The sequence below is a fragment of the Heloderma suspectum genome, chromosome 1 (genome assembly GCF_057233095.1).
Source record: "Heloderma suspectum isolate Gila_16-S chromosome 1, 16-S_ref, whole genome shotgun sequence".
In the NCBI taxonomy this organism is placed as follows: Eukaryota; Metazoa; Chordata; class Lepidosauria; order Squamata; family Helodermatidae; genus Heloderma; species Heloderma suspectum.
The window spans coordinates 135,487,750-135,506,522 of record NC_139458.1 but is presented as its reverse complement, the minus strand read 5'-3'; the positions used below and the strand labels follow the sequence as shown (position 1 = coordinate 135,506,522).

The following is an 18,773-nucleotide window of genomic DNA, read 5'->3' as shown; positions in this document are numbered from 1 at the left end:
TTGCTGGGCACCTATCTGTCATCTATGCTTAGTGTGATTGCATTAGGAAAGACTTGTCTAACACTTTCTTACTGCAGTAGTAACAGTAATGAGTGGAGTTGTCCTTAAACCTGGTTGTCAATAATTATGTGATCCTTGTAGTAAAAAGGTGCCCATACAGACGTGGCTTTGTAGAAGGCAAACTCCTGTGGTCAGATAGGATCCTTCGTGTTCCTGCCAAAAGAGGTGATGAATGGCAGTAATTGAATTACCTTTCAATTCCCATTGTGCTGTCTATCAAGGCAGTTCATAACGTTATACAATAAAACCCGATAATGGCCTATTTCATTATAATAAAATATACCTCATTGAAGAGGTGACATCTGCACCTAATTTTTAGCTTGCGGAAGGCTACAGCTCAAGCCTGCTAGAAGAGGGATGTCTATGCTGTCTTTCTACCCAATTGTAGGGATCTTGTGAGCCCATGGGCATCAATCTCCCACCAGCTCAAAAGTGTATTATACTGAAGTCTGGAATGGTTTGAATCCCAAAGCTCTTAACTAGAAACTATGGTTTCTCGCCTGCCCATAATAACCTTTGGAGCCAAATTTGCTTATCTGGAATCATGCAAACTTGATCTGTAGATGGGAGTACTAAGAATTAGTACAGAAATGCAGGAGAAGCAATACTCTTCTTGAAGGTATTGGAAGATATCCGAGAATCCAATCTGATTTTCAGTGTTTCAAATATTCCCATGCTCACTTTCTGCTCAAAAGAAACGTGTCTTTAAAATGTACATGAAAACCCTATGGGAAGAATGCATACTCCAGCTAGTTTCTGAAACTGGCCAACGCTGCAGCTATACATTGTGGACATAAGCTATCTGGCAGCTTTTCTCCACAAGTCTCAATAAAATGAAGACTACTGCCATCCTCTTGAGCAGTCTCCCCTCATTTCATTAGGGCTTGTCCTATGCACCTGGCAGGCCAATCAGAATATAATAGGAAGGCCATGTTTCACTTGTGCCACAGTCCGTCGGCAAGCAGTTGTTGTTGTTCAGTCGTGTCTGACTCTTCGTGACCCCATGGACCATAGCACACCGGGCCTTCCTGTCCTCCGCTCTCTCGCGGAGCGTGCTCAAGTCCATATTCATTGCATCAGTGATGCTATCTAGCCATCTCATCCTCTGCCGTCCCCTTCTCCTTTTGCCTTCAGTCTTTCCCAGCATCAGGGTCTTTTCCAGGGTGTTTTCTCTTCACAGTAGGGAGCGCTAAAGCCCTGGCTCTGCTGCATTATCCCTATAGGACTCCAGATTATCTAGTTTGTGTCATTAGCCTTCAAACCTGACCTGTCTATGACATCACACTGCCATGTGTGACCTCACTCTGTTTCTAGGGAGACATGTACACTGCAGATTGCAGACTGGGTTTTTCCTCCTAACGCTTAACAGCATCCCTACTACCCAGAATGATCAGCGGTCAGTCATCTGCAATCTCTATTTCCCCAGGAAAATCTTACATCAGAAAGTCCATCTCTCTATCCTCCGAAAAGATGGGGCGTCTCCCCCTAGGGATCATTTCTCCCTATGTAAAAACAAGCTCTGGTGGAAGTATGGACCCCATGAAATTCTATTGCACCAGCTATGGCACAGCTTATGGTAAGGACCTGATCAATATGGGAAGGGGTTAATTTTCACGTGTGGATACTGTGGTCATAATCAGACCAGGGAAAAGTGCCAGCCAGCCAGCCAGCCAGCCAGAGGGATTGTGGGACGACTCAGACAAAATGGCAAACCACGCTTTGGTGTTATGTGAATGAGGCTCAGGCTCACCTCCTTCCTCCTTCCCTCGTGTGCCACAGTAAATTCTGGTCCTTGTTTGTGGCAAACCTTAGTTTGTTCATTCAAGCAAAATAGCAAACTATAATCTGTGCTGAAGCGAAAACCAGGATTTGATTGAGGTTTGCAGGCAAAATAAAATTTTGGATGAAATGGAAAACTATGGGTTGTGGCAAATTGGAAGTTACTTATCGTGGCACGTGATGGGAACAGAAGCAAGCAAGCCTGAGGCTCCTTCAAACTTGTTCTCATAAACTGAATGGACCCAGAATAAACAGCTAAACTAGTTGACTTAGAAGCAAGTCCCACTGAATTCAGTGGGAATTCTTAGCAAGTGCGCTTATGGTTGCAGCTTCCCATATTTGCTTTCTATGCATCTTGGGCCTTGCTTGAAATGCCCAACTTAGAGATAGATCTTTTCTCTGCGACATAGATGTGTAGAAGGTGTGTTCCTTAAAGTGTTTTGTCCCTGACGGGCTCTTTCTCTTACATGCTACTATCGCTTGTTATAGGGAGCAGGGCATGGGGGCCGCACAAGAGACCTCCAGGGGACACATGCAATCTATGGGTTGTGCGCCCCTGTTACAGGACATATCTACACAGTGGTGGGTTCCTACTTTGACAGAAAAGTGACAGCACAATTGAATGTCCCTGTCCAAAATAAAGGATGACATTTGAATCAAGACCGTGTGGGTTTCACTCTTCCTACTTCCTGCCAACATCAATGTAGTACCTAACCTCAACAGCAGTGTAGACAGGTGTGTGTTGGATGCAAGTACAATTTAGAGATCATCATAGGTCCAAGCATCAAAGGTTAAAATGGCCTTTCTGGAGAAGCTCCCACCCCCAATATACACATTTCTAGCCAGCGTGTATCACCTTTATGCAGTTTTAATTCTTCCTGAAAGTTCAGTCCTCCTCTCCCAGAACTGTCTCCTGCAGAGGCTGTTCTCCCTGACTGGATTAGAAGGAGAACTGTCAGTGAGGCCCCCTCCATCAGCTTTGCCAGGGTCAACCACTGTTTGCCTCCTTCCCTCCCAGAGATGCTTCCATCTGGAGCCATTCCACCAGGCTGCATTAGAGCAACCTTCCCCAACCTGGTGCCTCCTAGTTGTTTTGGACTACAACCCCCAGCATTCCTGATCATTAGTCATGTTGGCTGGGGCTGATGAGAGTTGAAGTCCAAAACATCTGGAAGATACCAGCTTGGGTAAGGCTGCATTAGAGGGAGAGGCAGACCAGTGAGGCCCCCTCCGTCGGCCTGGCTGGGACAAGCTATCATTTGGCTCCTCGTCTCTTGGAACTGCATCCATCCACCTGGCTGCTTCAGAGGGAGACTACAAGACTTGGTGAATGGATCACATGCCATGTAGCTCATCTTCTTCCCTCCTCCCTGAACTGTCTGCTGTAGTGACTGTTCCACCTGATCTTTACATAACCATCTTGTAACATGTAAGAATTGGTACCTAAATTTCCTTGTTTACCTCTTCCATCCATGGCTTTTTCCTTTTGCATTGTGTCCACTGGATTAGTAAGTCATTATTCTATATTGTGAACTGCCTTGAGCACAATGGTAGTACACAAAAAAAGTAGTACATAAATAAATTGGCAATACAAATCTGCCGTTGCCTCCCTTTTGTTTGCCAGGCCAAGAAGGGTTTCATCCTCGGAATGGCTTCCATTCTGGAGCTGGATACAAAACTAATTACCGGCCTGTTGTCCAGTACAAACCAAGCCTGGACAAATTAGATAATCCTGCTGTGGGGTAGGTATTTTGCACTTTGAGGGAATTATTTCGGATGGGGGAATGGCCTTGTGTACTGGATATCGCCCATCCTTTAACACAGGGGTGCAAAACCTCTTTTAGCCCCAGGGCTGAATTCCATTTCAGAGAAGGTCTCGGGCTGCATTCCAGTGGTTGGACAGGGCTGAAGGCAAAGGGTTCTGGCCAAAATACCAGCATATTTTAGCTTAACTCTCTTACTGCCAGTAGCTAAGTCTTAGGAGAGGCATTTCAACCTTTTCGAATGGGGGAAAAACTGTGCTCAAGCAGAAAAACTCCCAAACAGCTGGTGGTTTGGGGAAGAGGATGTGGCCTTCTGAGGCACTCCAGAAGGCTGGATTTGGCCCCCAGGCCTGAGGTTTTTCACCTCTGCTCTAACATAGCCATATTCTCATAACTTAGGTAACCTCTGGATCAGCAACATGCTTCCATTTGCTGTAGCTCCACTCGTACACCCATGGCTAGGAAACTATAAATGATGCCTCACCATGGTGTCAGCAGTGAGTGAAGCTCAGGTGGATGGAAGAGCTGAGGACAGGGCATGTTTTGGTTGCCAATTCTAACTTTTCAGCTTAAGGGGCAGCTAGAAACCATGTCTTATGGGTGTCTTTTCAGCACAGTTCTAAGGAGCCTAGTTCAATTCCTGCTATAAAATAGGATTATATCCAAGAACTTGACCTTCATAACCAGCTACTGCCTTCTCAGTTTCTCCAGCCATGGAAATCCTGAATAGCTTTAGTCACTGGTTGCATTAGATGTAACACTAAATCATGGTTCATTTAGGTTAACTGTGGTTTGTTTTTATGTCAGAACCCACCCCGCCAACTAACAATGTTTGTTTGTGGCCAACAGACCATTATCTAAAAGCATAGGATGAAGTTGGCTTGTGAATTTCAGCTTGTGTTAATAGTGGTTTGTTGCATCAGAACCCACAATCCCGGCTTAATCCTAGTTTGTTTTGGTGCTCCGCCCCCGGCTACAAAGACATAAGGCAACAACAATTAGAAAATGAAAATGTTTACATGGCTAAATGACACTTGCTGGTGCTTTTACCAGACCTCACCCTACCTCTTCACTCTGCTTGGCAACAGATTCCTTTTCTCTTCCACCTCCTTGCTCACCTAGTTCCACTTGTGAGAAGAAAAGTTAAAGGGACCATGGGAAATTTTTACTTATATCTGTCTAGGAATACATATTGAAAGCACAAGTTTGCTCTTGGCAACCTACCCCAAATTTTAAAACAAAAGCCCTCTCAAAAGGAAGTACACAATAATGATTTTTGCTCCTCCATGCTTAAGTGCTTTTTGAAGGTCTGTTCTTGGGAAAGTCATACCTGTGACTCCTCAGTACTTAGCACCTTGTTGACCAAAGATTGACCCCACAGAGCTATATCCCTGGATCCAGACAGTCCAAGCAGGATTGATCCCTCAGAGCAATCAGGCCAGATCCAAGATGTCACTTGTTGTTTGCAACCTTCACAAGAATTGTTGGGCGACTGCAAAAAATTAGGCATATACCCCTGTGCTCCTTAGTGTTCCCTTGAAGGGGGCAAATACCGTAATATGTAACATCCAAATCAGGGTTCTTGGAGCCAGTGCTGGGTGGCTGAGTGTCAAATGGAGAGTTTTCACATATCCCTTTACTGATGATCACTAACCTTTTTAGGCCGCTAGCATAACAGCCCATGGGACTGCAGGCAGAAAAATAATATCTTATTATTTTGTTCAGGAGTGCGATGAGGGGGAGACCTAAGAAATAATGGCAGTGGGATGCAGATAACAGCATCTGTGTAGCATGTCCCAGGATGGGGCAAGGGAAGAAAGCTTGGGATGCTTGACCACCATTGGCTGGCTGTAGAAATGGGGCAGGGAACACAAATGCTTTCGTTCTTGGAGGTTTTCGGCTACTCTTGAGCCAAAGACAGTTTGGCCTGAGGTGTGCCAAGAGTGGATGAAAACCTCCAAGAAGGAAAAAGTTAATATTCCCTGCCCTGTTTCTGCAGCTGGCCAATGGGAAGAGAACTGGTGATCTGGTGAGACTATGTCTGTCCTCAACTGCTGCAAAGGCTTCCATGACAGCAACTGGGTATTTGCAGAGGAGGCAAACAAAACATGATCTCTTTGCTTGTATGCAAGCCAGATCCTGGGTTGTTCACCAAACCATGGTTAAAACAAACTATGGCTCAATGTTATATCTGAACATGGCCACTGTCCCCACTAAGTCCAGATGCTTTCTATGTCCCTTATGTCTATTCTCTTTCCTAAACTAGGAAGCTCCTTCATGACAACTATGAATCAACAACTACTAAGCACTTCCAGCCTCTTCAGCTCCCAGATGGGAAATATCCCCTTCCCTGGAATGTGTACCAGTCAGGGAGCGGGTATAGCCGGGAAAAGCCCCTTTCTTTTCCCACCACTAAAGCAGTAAGTATCCAGAATCAAGGCTCTGCATTGTACATTGCTGTCATACAGGGGTGGACAACTTGTGTCCCTCCAGATGTTTTGGCTTACAACTCCCACCATCCCTCACCATTGGTTATGCTGCCTAGGGCCAATGAGAGTTGTAGGCCAAAACAGCTGGAGGGCCATAGATTTCCCCTGCTGTAATGCCCTGAAGTTATCACCCAGTCCACATTAATAATGGCTTAGGCTCTCCTGCACTGTGAATTTGGCTCAAATTCTGAAAGATGCAAAATTGGGGATATGTTATGTGTGGGGGTGGGATGTTTTACAGGATTCTGAGCCTTCTGGGCATTTGGGAGCCATTGAATTCCCAAGCTTGTCACTGTACAATAGTATCTACTGCCATGCAGGGCTAAGAACATAACAGCTAAAATGGGTAAACTGGTATGATCTGGTGAGAGTGTGCGTGAGGATTCAGAACAAACAGAGCTTCAGGAACAGAAGATCATAGAATAGTAGGGTTGGAAGGGGCCTACAAGGCCATCGAGTCCAACCCCCAACCTTGGATAGCTCCTTTAGAGTTCTGAATGAAACCCGGAGCAGATTCACTGCCTCACTGACATCAGAGCCACCATCCTCCAGTGAATGGAACTGAGCCCTAGTATTTGCCAAACACCTCAGACTCTGTAATTATGGAATGGCTTTACAGTTGTGAATATTAAAAGTAAAGTGTGGTTTGCTTTTTATGTTGTGGGCTTTCAGAAAAACACATAATCACATGTTTGTTTTTCAAACATGTTCACTGCAACAGGAAAGGTTAAATAACATTTATTCTATTTCAAATACACTTAAGCTGAAATTCATATTATTTTGTTTGGAGTGTATAAGAAATGGGCAAGATATGGGTGCATGAAGCCCCGTGCCATCACAGGCTCCCTTGTATTTAATTAGAGCTTAACAGGATCCAGGTCTCAGCCAAGGAGAAGGTACTCCCCACCTTCTGTAAGAAGGGGACAGGTACAAAATGTTCTCTTGGCATTTCTGCTCTGTTTTGGCTGTTCTTCTCTCTCCCTTTCCCACTATAGCTCTGAATAGCCTCTATTTCACTGTATTTTGACAATTCATACTTCTAAGTTCCAGGCCTTTGGTGTGTAAGCTGGTCTGTTGGGTTGGGTGCTGTTTTTATTATTGTACGTTGTACTTTTTAATTGTGTTTTTAGTGTATTTGATCTATAATTACATTTTTAGATGTAAAACTACATTTTTATTTTTATATGTTGGTCCTTATTATTGTTAGCCACCTTGAATGCCATTTCCCTGGTGGAAAGGTATAAATTCTATTCCAAGTTTCAAGCTGGGTTTGATTTTATAGGTCAAGAAAGTCCATTTTGACACAGCGGACCAGGGAGCGCAAGGTATGACAGGGCTGGAGCCGAGGCATACCCCTGTCCTCCACAAGTCACTTGGAAAAAGCTCTGTCGATGTGGAAAATGCCAGACATGTGAGTCCACTGCCGCTGGCTCAGTAGGCCCTTCATCAGGGCCGGCCCTACCATTAGACAGAGTAAGGAGGCTACCTCAGGCAGCTGATTTTTGGGTGTCACAGCAGCAAATTTTCCATTATTTCATTTATTATACTTGTATTTTTACTTCCAGGGAACAGGATAAGCGTTTGTGGAATTTTCTCAGGTGCCCACATAACTTGGCTGCCCTCAGATGCCATGCACCTTGACTTAGTTTTTGGGTGGTGGTGGTTGGAGCCACCATTTGTGAAGGTTATTTCATACATAAAAGTCCTTGCTCAGCATTGCAGTCACTGAACTATGAAGCATCAAGCATGATCTCATCCTAAGGTGGTATATATGGAAAAGGATGGAAGAAAAGTGCAATAGAATTAACACCCTTTAAAAAAATACAGCATTTGTATTTTGTAATGCATTGTAGGTGGGGCTGCCCTGGAAGATGGTTCAGAAGCTTCAACTAGCACAGAATTCAGCTGTTAGAATTCTGGCTGGTGTGCCTAGGTAGAGCCATATTGCATCAGTTGGGAAGAAGCTACATTGGCTGCCTTTTCACTACCAAGCCCAATTCAAGGTGCTGGTGCTTACCTTTAAAGCCCTAACCAGCTTGAGGCCCAAATATCTGAAGGAGTGGTTTCTCCCAAATTAATCTGCCTGAGCATTCATATCATCAGCAAGAAATGGCATGCATCCATCTACAGGAGAAGTACTTTATGCATGTACAAAAGAGAGGAGCTTCTCTGTGGTGGCACCACATCTCTGAAATATCCTCCTATAGGAGGCACACCTTGCACCAATGTACGCTTTTCAGCACCAGATTAAAATGTTTTTATTGCCCAGTTATTTTACACTTAAATTTGTTTTTTTTAAGCTAGTTGAAATAGTTTCAATGCCTCTCAGTTTTACTGTATTGATTGTTTATGTTTTATGCTGTTTCAATTGCATTGAATATTTTTTGTGTGTGTATGCCACCCTGAAATCTTCTTTTGGATGAAGAGGTGGGTTATAAATAAATACATAAATAAACAGTGCCATCCATGTAAATCAGGGTGGGAAGTGTGTGGCCCTCCAGATGTTGTTGGACTGCAATTCCCATCAGACCTAGCCAGCATAGCCAATAGTGAGGGATAATGGCAGTTGTAGTCCAGCAACATCTGGAGGATCACACATTCCCCATCCATGATGTACATGGTGCTTTACAAAAAATGAGAGGACTGGTCTCTCCCCCATAGGACTTACAATCTAGGGATTGACACAAGGGAAAAAACAGACTAAGGGGAGGGAAATGGAGGCACAGGTAAACAGGGGAAGAGTATGAAATTATTTCAGGTACACATGCTTAGTTACAGTAGAGCAGCCTCCCCAACCTGGCGCATGCTCACCATTCCTGACCATTGGACATTCTGGCTGGGGCTGATGGAAGATGAACTCCAAAACATCTGGAGGGCACCAGGTTGGGGAAGGCCACAGTAGGGTATGAGGACTAGGAGGTTGTGCCAAAGGCTTCACAGAGAAGGATGGACTTTGGGGTGTGATTTGCAGGAACTAAGGGAGATGGCGTCACAAATGAATTCTGGGAAGCAATTCCAAGCATAAAGGGCAGCAAGAAAGAAGGGACAAAATCCTCCGAGAGAGCAGGAGAACTTTGGGCAGCTGAGCACTAGGATGGGATGTGAGACAGTAAGTTGGAAAGCCTATTGGTAGGGTGAGTAGCAGGCTATTTCCAGAGCACAGGGTCTTACTCTCTGCTGTATTTGTAGGGACCTCACTACATGTCCACAGAGTACGGCTCAAAGTTCCGCTTCAGCATTCCCGGACAACCAGGTATAGTTCTTCTTCATGGCTAACACAGACTGCCCTCCTCCGCCATGACATTGACTCTCTTCAGTCATAAAAAGGGAGCAACGTGTGCTTACACATAGCGCCTTAACTGGCCAGTTTCTTACATTTTTCAAGTGCCACACGGCACCTTCAATCAGTGGCTAGCTGGGAGATTCCCAAAGGAAAGCCAACTCCCGGCAGAATTGCTTGATGGTTCTCTGTCAGACAGGTTGCTAGATCTTGGAGGGAGATTCTTGGGCTGTCAGACATGGCCTTACAAAGTCAAAGTGTCGATGGGATAACAAGCAATGCTACTAGTCTTTTTAGTGTTACATTGACTAGGCATGTGATGACTCTGGTGGCTTCTTCAACCTGGTGCCCTCCAGATGTGTTGGACTGCCACTTCCATCAACCCCAGCCAGCATGGTGCTGGCTGGGAATGATGGGAGTTGCAGTCTAATACATCTGGAAGGCACCAGGTTGGGGAAGGCTGCTCTAGTGAGTCCCACCTGTCTCTAAACACAAACGTGTCATCTGAATTAACAATACAGACAGCCTGATGGGACCGCTTGACTCTGAAGCCACTAAGGATTCTTGAAGTCCAAGGATCTGTTAAGGAATTTGTGTCTATTACTCATTGAAACTAGATGTTTGGTTGATCAATGCCAAAAAAGAAAGGGGACAAAAGTAACTTGGGAAGCAAACTCAGTCTGATACTGGATGTGCTCATCACAATCCAATGCAAAATTAAGTGTGCTTAGGCCTGTGTTTGATTGTGACTGCTGTGTGCTTGAAATAGACAACATATGAAATAACACCACCCTCACAAAGGTAGCAATCTGGGATATTTTTTATCCTTATACTCTTTGTACGCCAAGCTGCAGCATGCTATTTTCCCTCCTCTGAATCTCACCTCCCTGTTCTTTGAATTTTAAGTTCTCCTAAATCCATATTTAGGAAGTGAAAGCAGTAGTTTGGACCAGATCCAGTTTACAAGCAACTCCCAGCTGAATATTATTTTTTTAAGTTCCACATATCAATATTGCCACCCACAAGCATTCAAAAATAGTGTCATAGAAATTTTGAGATTAAAATGGAAGTTGGAGGTTAGTTTTTGTTATATTTTTGCTGGGGTGCTTTTGTTTTTTGCCTTTTTTATTTCTGGGCCTGTGGGGGTTCTGATATTTAAACCTTCCTTTACATCTTGGGAGGTTAGAAATACATTTTATAATGAAAGTGGAGTTTCTTGCATAACTGGGAGCTGGGAATGAGAGAATCTAGAGCTGTGCAACATTTTTGCTATAACATCGTAAGAGTTAAATACAATGAAAGTATTTGCCTGGATTTGGGGGGACAGCTAGTTACATTACATGCTAGAGATATGGAGGCACAAGTTACTCTCATGTCTGAAAAAAAAAATCTTGCATTCAAGGTGACAATTAAAACTCCAAGAAGCTCTCTCAAAGAATGTTTCTGTTTTAGAGTTTTACGGTTCAGAGGCTGTCTCTCCTAGCCAGTTGCATAGATGATCACTTCCTTCATATAGGTGTGTGGCTTTTACAGAGCTGAGAGTAACTTCTAAAGGGGTATTTGTTCCATTTAGTTACAGCGTGGATGGGGAAGCTCCAGGCCAGAAGCCTCTCCTCCTTGGCGTCTGAGCAGCCTGCACAGGGCAGGGCAGGGCTTCGCTTCCTCCCTGCAGCCAACACAGAAAAGCACAACTCGCATGTGCTCGGCCCCCAATTATGATATAATTATGATATGGAAGATAAGGCTATCAAGGGCTACTAGTCATGATAGCTATGTGCTGCTTCCAAGAGCAGCGGCAGTAGCATGCCTCTGTATATAATTTGCTGGGGAACAGAAGCAGGAGGGTGCTGTTGCCCTCCTGTCCTGCCTGTGGGCTTCCCAGAGGCATCTGGCTGGCCACTGTGGGAGCAGAATGCTGAACCAGACAGGCCTTTGGTCTGATCCAGCAGGGCTGCTCTGATGTTCTTACATTGTGACTGCCCCTCAGCCCTCGTATATATCGAAGAAAGCATAGGAGGTTTACTGTGAGAGAGACAAGTAGGCCAGGCCAGCGGTCCTGTTATGTGGGTAGCTGCTAAATCAGCACTTGTGTCGGCATCATGAAGTTGCTCACGGTCTTATGCTCTCCCAGCAGAAAGCACAAGAACATCACTGGCAGCCAAAGCTGATGTAGCAGCACTGGCAGCCACTTTGCGACTGCCCACCAGTCATCATGACCTTCACTGATAATGGCCCCACTGTACCTATGCATGGAAAGTACCAATCACCACGTTGGGACAACGGGAATGCCTTGATGACATCACTGAACCCAATCCGCACCTTTTCCCCTGCACAAGCATGCTTCCCAAAAGCCCATGGCGCTTCTCTTAGCATAAGGACTGTCACCACCCTGTGGGCAGGATGACATCCACTTGCCACCTGCAAACCATATCCTGTAGGCTCCCTCAGATAGGGGTTCTGGCCCAAACGCAGGCTGCAAACAATACTTTTGACCAGGAGAAAGCCAGGATCAGATAGTGGTGGGTGAGTCGTGGGTGGAGAGAAGGATTGCTACTCCAGTCACAACATTTAGCCACCTCCTTTAGCCCAATGGCTGAGATTTCTGTATGTAGAACCTGTAAATTACGCCCCTGTTCCCAGAGAAGAGCTGTGTGGTGCTCCGGATTCCACTCAGACCGTGCTTAGAATACTACGTACAACGCGCTTTTATTGGTGTCTGTATGAGATGAACGTTTTGCAAGGGAGAGCAAAATGGTGGCCACGTGGACAAAGAAGAACTGACACTTGAACAGCAGGTTCAAGGGATGCAGTACAGTGGCCTGGCTGGGAGCTCAACTGGAAAGAGCAATGCCATGGGAAACAGGAGATGTGGCTGTGAGTTCCATTCTGGGCAGTTGGAATTGCTGGATAACATCAGAATGTGCAGTCTTGGGAGTTTCACACACTTTCTCATGCTTACAGTTTGAAAACTGTGAGTATAGTTATCACCTTGACTTTTATCTCTTAATCTCTTTCTCTATACAGATTTCCTGCAAAAGAAAACAATTGGAGCCAAGGAAGAGACAGGATTCACTGAAGGCTGCCTTGCTAACCCCATTGTGGACAAACCAACATCTCAGGTTCTCCCAGTGGAATATCTGTATATGCTGCTGTTCTTGCCAAGGGCCAGATTAAGTATTATGTTAAGCAGGCTACAAGATAAAGCTCTAGCAAAATTGGTGCTCTTGCTCTATAGTATAATAACTCATTGGACAATTTGCAAACTAGAGATGTTGCTATTCATGACTTCAGCCCTGGCATGTCAGTTTTAAAAATATCTGAATGGGTTTAGAAAACCCCTCATGCTCATATCTCGCAGCTCACCCCTCACCTCCCAACCATCAAGTCCTTGACAAAGAGGTATGATTTCTAACTCAAATTAGGATACATGAGAAGTATGTTCCCAAATGGAGGGACCTCGAATATTGTTCTGCATAGAGTTCCATTTTGCATATACCAGGGGTGAGTCAACTTTTTGGGGTCAGGGGCTGCATTGGCCCCTGCAGAACTGTTTGGGGGCTGCATGAGAGGGCAGGGCTGGTGATGAGTGAGTCAGTGATGTGTGGGGCCAAGCCACATATGACTCGGCTGATCCCGCTCATATGACTCGGCTGATCCCGCTCATTTGTGCACATGCGCACGCGCGCGTACACACACACACACACACACACACCATTATCTCTCAAGCATGCTCACAGACACACACTCACTCACTCTTTCTGTCTCCTCAGCAATCCTACTCAAGATTGCTGCTAACAGCAGTGGGGAAAGAACAATCCTGATCAGGATTGCTATGGGGAGTAAAATTTAAGCCTCCTGGTGCCTCATTCACTTCTCCCCAGCACCCAGCTGACCAACTATCAGTTGTGTGGTGGGGAACAAATAGCTGGGGGTGGGGAGAGAGGCAAGGTTAAAGCCTTCAACCTCCCAATGATCCGACTCTGGATTACTGCTTCCAGCTGCTATTAGCAGTGAGAAACTACAATCTTGATCAGGATCACTGCAGTGGGTGGCAGGCTTTGCCTCTCCAGCAATCCCAAAGAAGATAGTTGGTTTTCTGCTGCTAATAGCAGTGGGTAAACAGCAGTCTGTTCCCCACCACCCAGCTGATGGTGGGGATAAATGGGTGGGGAAACCTGGGGTTCTGCAGGCTGTGAATGTGTGCTAATAACAAATTTGTTCTCAGAGTGCCTGTCTTTATGTATCCAAAATGACACTATCCACACACAAGGGGAGGTCTCAGCAAAAATGCTATGGAGAAGGCCTCCCAAAGTAGCCCAATGAAGACTGAGTGTGCCCAGTGAGCATGGAATGCTAACTAGCTGATGAGGAACAAATGGAAAACTGGGGGAAGGGAGATGGAATGGGGTATCCTGGAAAAGGACATGACTGAGTGGCTGGTACCCTGAACAGGAGTATGCCATACTGCACCTTCTTGTTACAGGTCCCACTTGTTACATCTTCCTATAACTGAGTTCTGCTCTTGTGGCCGTTTTGCTTTCATATCTAAGTGGGGACAAAAGTTCTCTGTAGATTTAACCTATGGGTCTCTGTAGTTTCTTCCACAGTATGAATAGGGTTCTGTGTAATTAAGTCCCAGACACCACTGGTTGTTAGTAAGGCCAGTGAGGAGAAGCTTGTCTCCTCCCACAAACCTGACTCCTTGCCTTAGTAAGAGCTCTAATGAAAGGTGTTCTGTCTGGTGTAGTTAGCTCTCTCTCTGAGTCTCAGTATTTGCCTTCTGCTTTGCAGGACAACAGTCCTGGGATCAGCATTACGAAGACGGATTATCTGCCATCTTCCCCTCCACATGTAAGGAGCGGCTGGTGCTGATGGGGGCTGGGAAGACAAAGAAAGGGATATATGCCTGCCCTGCACCATTCCTCCCCTCCTGTATTCCACCTCTGTTTGTGTGCGGTGCAGCCACCTGTATTGTGTTCCCCTGACAGGGTGATGAGTTCCTACCAGTCCTCTCCAAGGGCTCTGAGAGGGGCTCTGGATTCAGTCGGGAGAAGGATCTTGGCCTCAGTACTGCAGTAAGCAATGTTCCCTTGTTAGCAGCATATCTCCAACCTGTTTCCCTTAGTCTCTCTGCCTTCTGCTTTTCTTACACCAGCTTTTCTGGCTGTCCCTTACATATCTGCAGCTGTTTTCCTGCCAATACAACTTGTTTATCTATGTCAGGAGTTCTGGGCCCCATCTACATGAGCCATTTACTCCTGGGCTGCTGCGATCCGAGGACCTTTGGGACATACGATGTAGTTGCCACTTCCCAGCCTAACCGTGGTTTTCACAGCGGAAATGCGGATTTCCACAGAGGCGTTTTGCTGCAATTTTTTTAGCTTGCTGCGGGTTTACCATGGTTGCTGAGCTGTCTGTCTCTTCCTCGAACTGACTTCGCAGTTTGCAGTGGGTGTGGGGTAGGTGTGCTTAGTGATTGTGTCACTCTGTGATGCCTTTTCACTTCTCCCCGTCCCTCCCTGCTCCTTTGCAGCTGTGCAGTAACAGAGAGGTATCCATTTTGGAATGGTGGGTACTAGGCACATACCTCTCACATGGGCATGCCCCTTCACATGTGCAAACCATCATGAGAGTTACTTTGCCAAACAGTTGGCATGGTAATGAAGGAGCAGACTACCCACATCTTACCAAAGAGGAATGGACAAAAGAACCCCTAAAATACAAAACAGCCACTAAAACCTGAAGTGTCGCACCCCCACCCTCATGTGCCTGTGCAGCTGTGCATTTAAATATAATGGTAAAAAAAAAGAGAGCAGCACGACTGCTGCAATTTACTTCACTTTAACGGCCACGTGTCAGGGCACAGTGGATTTTTCCGTTGGAGAGGTCTGCAGTAAATCATGTGTGTACCGCAGCAGAAGCTAATTCGCAGGTGCAGTACTGCGCAGTTACAGCAGACTGAAGGTTGAAAGTGGTGCCGTGTAGATGGCTCCCTGGATATCAGGCCTGGGGACCAAATCTGGCCCTCCCGGGATCTCAGTCTGTGGCCCCCAGGGTTCCCCGAGATGGCCACATTCCCTTTCCTGTGGCCCCACCCCTTCCCCCAATGGCCAATTGTTGGGTGTTTTCCCGGCTTTTGTGCAGTTTTTCCCCCCATTCTAAGAGGTTGGAGTGCCTCTCCTAAGGCGTATTTTCTGGCAGGAAGGGGTTTAAGCTAAAATATGCTGATATTTTGGTCCCACCCCCCTTGCCTTCAGCTCGGGTCACCACTGGAACATGGCCCCTGAAAGCTTCTCTGAAATGGAATTTGACCCTCAGGCTGAAAGAAGTTCTGCTTTCCTGATCTACATCATGTACCGCTATCTGCCATGACCTCTTTCTCTACCTGCTTTCCCTTCTGTCTCTTCTGCTCTCCCACCTTTCTCTGAGTTTTGTTTTCCTGTCAGACTCTGCAAACAGAAGCCTCAGCTGTCTCTGCGTATTCCTCTTACTACCCTCTGTATCGTCAACATTCGCTTTTTTCTCTTATTCCCTCTTGCCCCCACCCCACTGTGCCTTTCACCACATTCTCCATTTTGATTCCTGTCATCCTTCTTGTGCCTCTCTTTTTCCTGTGCTTCACCAACTCCCACAGGGGCCCCTTCATTCCTCACTGTTTTCAATCTCCCCAGGCAGTTCCACCCCCAGAAGAGGTATCTGGCCCCCTGAGCCATTCTCACTTCCAAGGGCTTCAGCGGCAACCTCAGACGCAGACCAGTCTTCTAGGGCGGGAATACGTGGGTAACAAGGTATGCCTGAACTACAGTCCTGGGATGTTACAGCTTCATAATCCATGGGTCTCTTTGCTCTGCTCCTGTGATACCAGGTCCTTAGTTCTGTTTTTGTGATCCTTTCCATACAGGAGCCAACAGGATTCAGCCTCAATAACCTCAGTTATGTGACACCTGCGTATGAACCAGATCTACCCAACAGGTTCCTGACTAGCTACAGCTCCAAGTGAGTTTGGTAGTAGTTGACCACCCATATCAGGATAGCAACATTCCCAGCCAGGGCATGCTTTGCTGTAAAGGCGTAGGAACCATGCGGTTCCTTTACCTGTGTGGGTCTAGGTTTGTTCCATGCACAGGGTTTGGGAAGTCGTTGGTGGGAGTTCTGGAGCAGCAAGGGTTTGCATGGCTGCTTGGTCTGCTGTTTGATGTGTGAATGGTATATGTCTGCAGGGCGCTGGGTATATAATACCTAGTAGGACGTTTTCTGCTCACACCTGCTTTGTTTGAGAGAGAGCCAGAGGCAGAGGATGGTGGATTCATCTGGGCAGGCCATAATCCCTCTCTTCTCTCTATCAGGTTTTATGAAAACATTCCAAAGGGAGTGGACAGGGAAGGCTGGACACGAGGAGGGGTCCAGCCTCAGCAGGCAGGTGGTTTTGCGACCAACAACCATGCCACCGACTTAGGCACTGACCCCAATGCCACAGAGACCTTGAGGACTGTTCACCCCCATGTTGGCAGGTAACGCTCCCTGGATTTGTTTGAACTCATCCTTTCCCAGCCTGGTGACCTCCAGATGTTTTAGACTACAGCTCCTAAGATTCCTGATCATTGGTTATGCTGGCTGGGGCTGATGGGAGGTGAAGTCCAGAGCATCTGGAGGGCACCAAGTTGGAAAGGCTGTTTTAACTGAAATCTCCTCCCTCCAATGGATTTCTACTATCTTCTCTTCTATAATGCTGTCTGCTCTGCCATAACAGGACAATCACAACAGTTGATCCGTTCTATCGTGATTCTCCCCATGACCGCCGCTTCACTGCTCTCCATCAGACAACGGTGCCCAATTAAGTAAGTGGCATGATGCAAAGATGCCATTGCATCTTATGGCAGTAGGATAGAGACGCTGACCAGGACACTGTATCAGTCGGAGAGGCATGTGCAAAGACAGGGCAGTGTTGTGCATGCTATGTTTTGACTGATTTGGCCATTATGTAGGAACTGGAGCCTAGGGCCTCTCCGGTCTGATCAGGGCTTCCTATTCCAGGAATACATGCAGACAACTCTGGTACTTTTTCCCCCTCTCTGTAAAGCAAACTGTCACAGAACCAACAAGCTCTTTCCCTACCCAGGAAATGTCCAGAGAATTTCTGTGGGTCAGTGTTGCTGAGGAAGGGACATTCCCTGGCCCTTGAAAGAAATGGGGACAGTTTGCACTTCCACTCCATCCCCTCTCAGCATTTATCCTCTTCCTAAGGTTAGTCACTGATTTAGTTTTGCCTTTTTGCAGCTTCTTTTCTGAATTGGACAGCACCGCATGATGTCTTTGGGCTTCAGATCACTCTCCCGCATGCGAAGGAAGAAGCACCAGTGATAGTGCCGTCATGTCACACCAGTTGTCTTTTTATGCCAAGGGTTGTATTGTTTTAAAGAACTTAAAATGTATCTTGCTGATATGTCTAGTGGCCCAGGCACAGCATTGAAGTGGAGGTGAAACGTTCCCTGGAGGAAAGGGTGGATAAGGCTTTCATAAAGAGCCTGGGGAAGCTTTAAGATGCAATAGTAGATGGCACAGGTGGAGAAGATTGACCAGAGAGAGGCCTGATGTGGACATCTGACCCACCTAGTGTGCAGGTGCAAGGTAGTCTCAAGCATTTGGGTGTTCTGGATAGGGGATCACATTTTCTCCTCCACTTCCAAACTTCTCAGCACTTGTACCCATCCACTCTTCCAGGATCAGGGGGTAAGACTGGTACCTGGGATAAATGTCCCACCCATCCAGTGGTGGATGGTGCTTGTGACCTGGCCACATGATGTCTGTGCTGCAGAAGCTTAAATTTATATTCTACAAACATCAGGGACATTTTTCAGGAGCACCCTCCTGTTCTACCAACCCTGCTCTGTCTATACTGGATGCCTTCATTTTCCAACAATGGTAGTGCAACAAAGGTTGCTTGACTGTGTTGAGAGTGGAAACTGACTCACTGGGTGATCTCAGATGAGGGGCTCCCTAGCACTGCTGATCAAAAGTCAATGAGCAGCGATTCCATCTTTTCTTCCTTAATGGATTTTTGGAAGAAGCGGTGGGAAAACACAGGGTTACAAATGGAAGATGGTGGCGTCTGGACTCCCACCCCAACCCCCCCGCCCATAAAATTCCATGAATGAGGTAGAGTGATTGCACAATGAAAGCCTTGTCTGGACACATTCCCAGAATGTCAGATCTGGTACAATGTCCACCTACCAGTACACTTAATAGTATCTTGTTTTCATCAAACTAGTTTTTGCCTTGTAGCAGCAAGGATATATTTTTAAATCTTCTTGATTTCAATATGAGTTAAACAAACACACACACACACACACACACACTGTAGGATCCTTTGTACCCCTGCAGGGTGTGATAAAACACCATACA

General features: G+C 46.2%; 1 protein-coding gene across 1 annotated transcript; it reads left to right on the top strand.

Moving 5' to 3' along the window:
- The first annotated feature begins 1,388 nt into the window (after nt 1-1,388).
- Nucleotides 1,389-17,813, top strand: SAXO4 (stabilizer of axonemal microtubules 4). The gene is made up of 13 exons (XM_084858684.1): nt 1,389-1,636; nt 3,464-3,581; nt 5,869-6,022; nt 7,374-7,502; nt 9,281-9,344; nt 12,396-12,490; nt 14,163-14,222; nt 14,360-14,446; nt 16,043-16,159; nt 16,273-16,367; nt 16,718-16,882; nt 17,122-17,209; nt 17,649-17,813. The coding sequence occupies exons 1-12, from the start codon at nt 1,447-1,449 to the stop codon at nt 17,207-17,209; spliced, it is 1,362 nt and encodes a 453-aa protein (XP_084714810.1). The 5' UTR covers nt 1,389-1,446; the 3' UTR covers nt 17,649-17,813.
- The last annotated feature ends 960 nt before the right edge of the window (nt 17,814-18,773 follow it).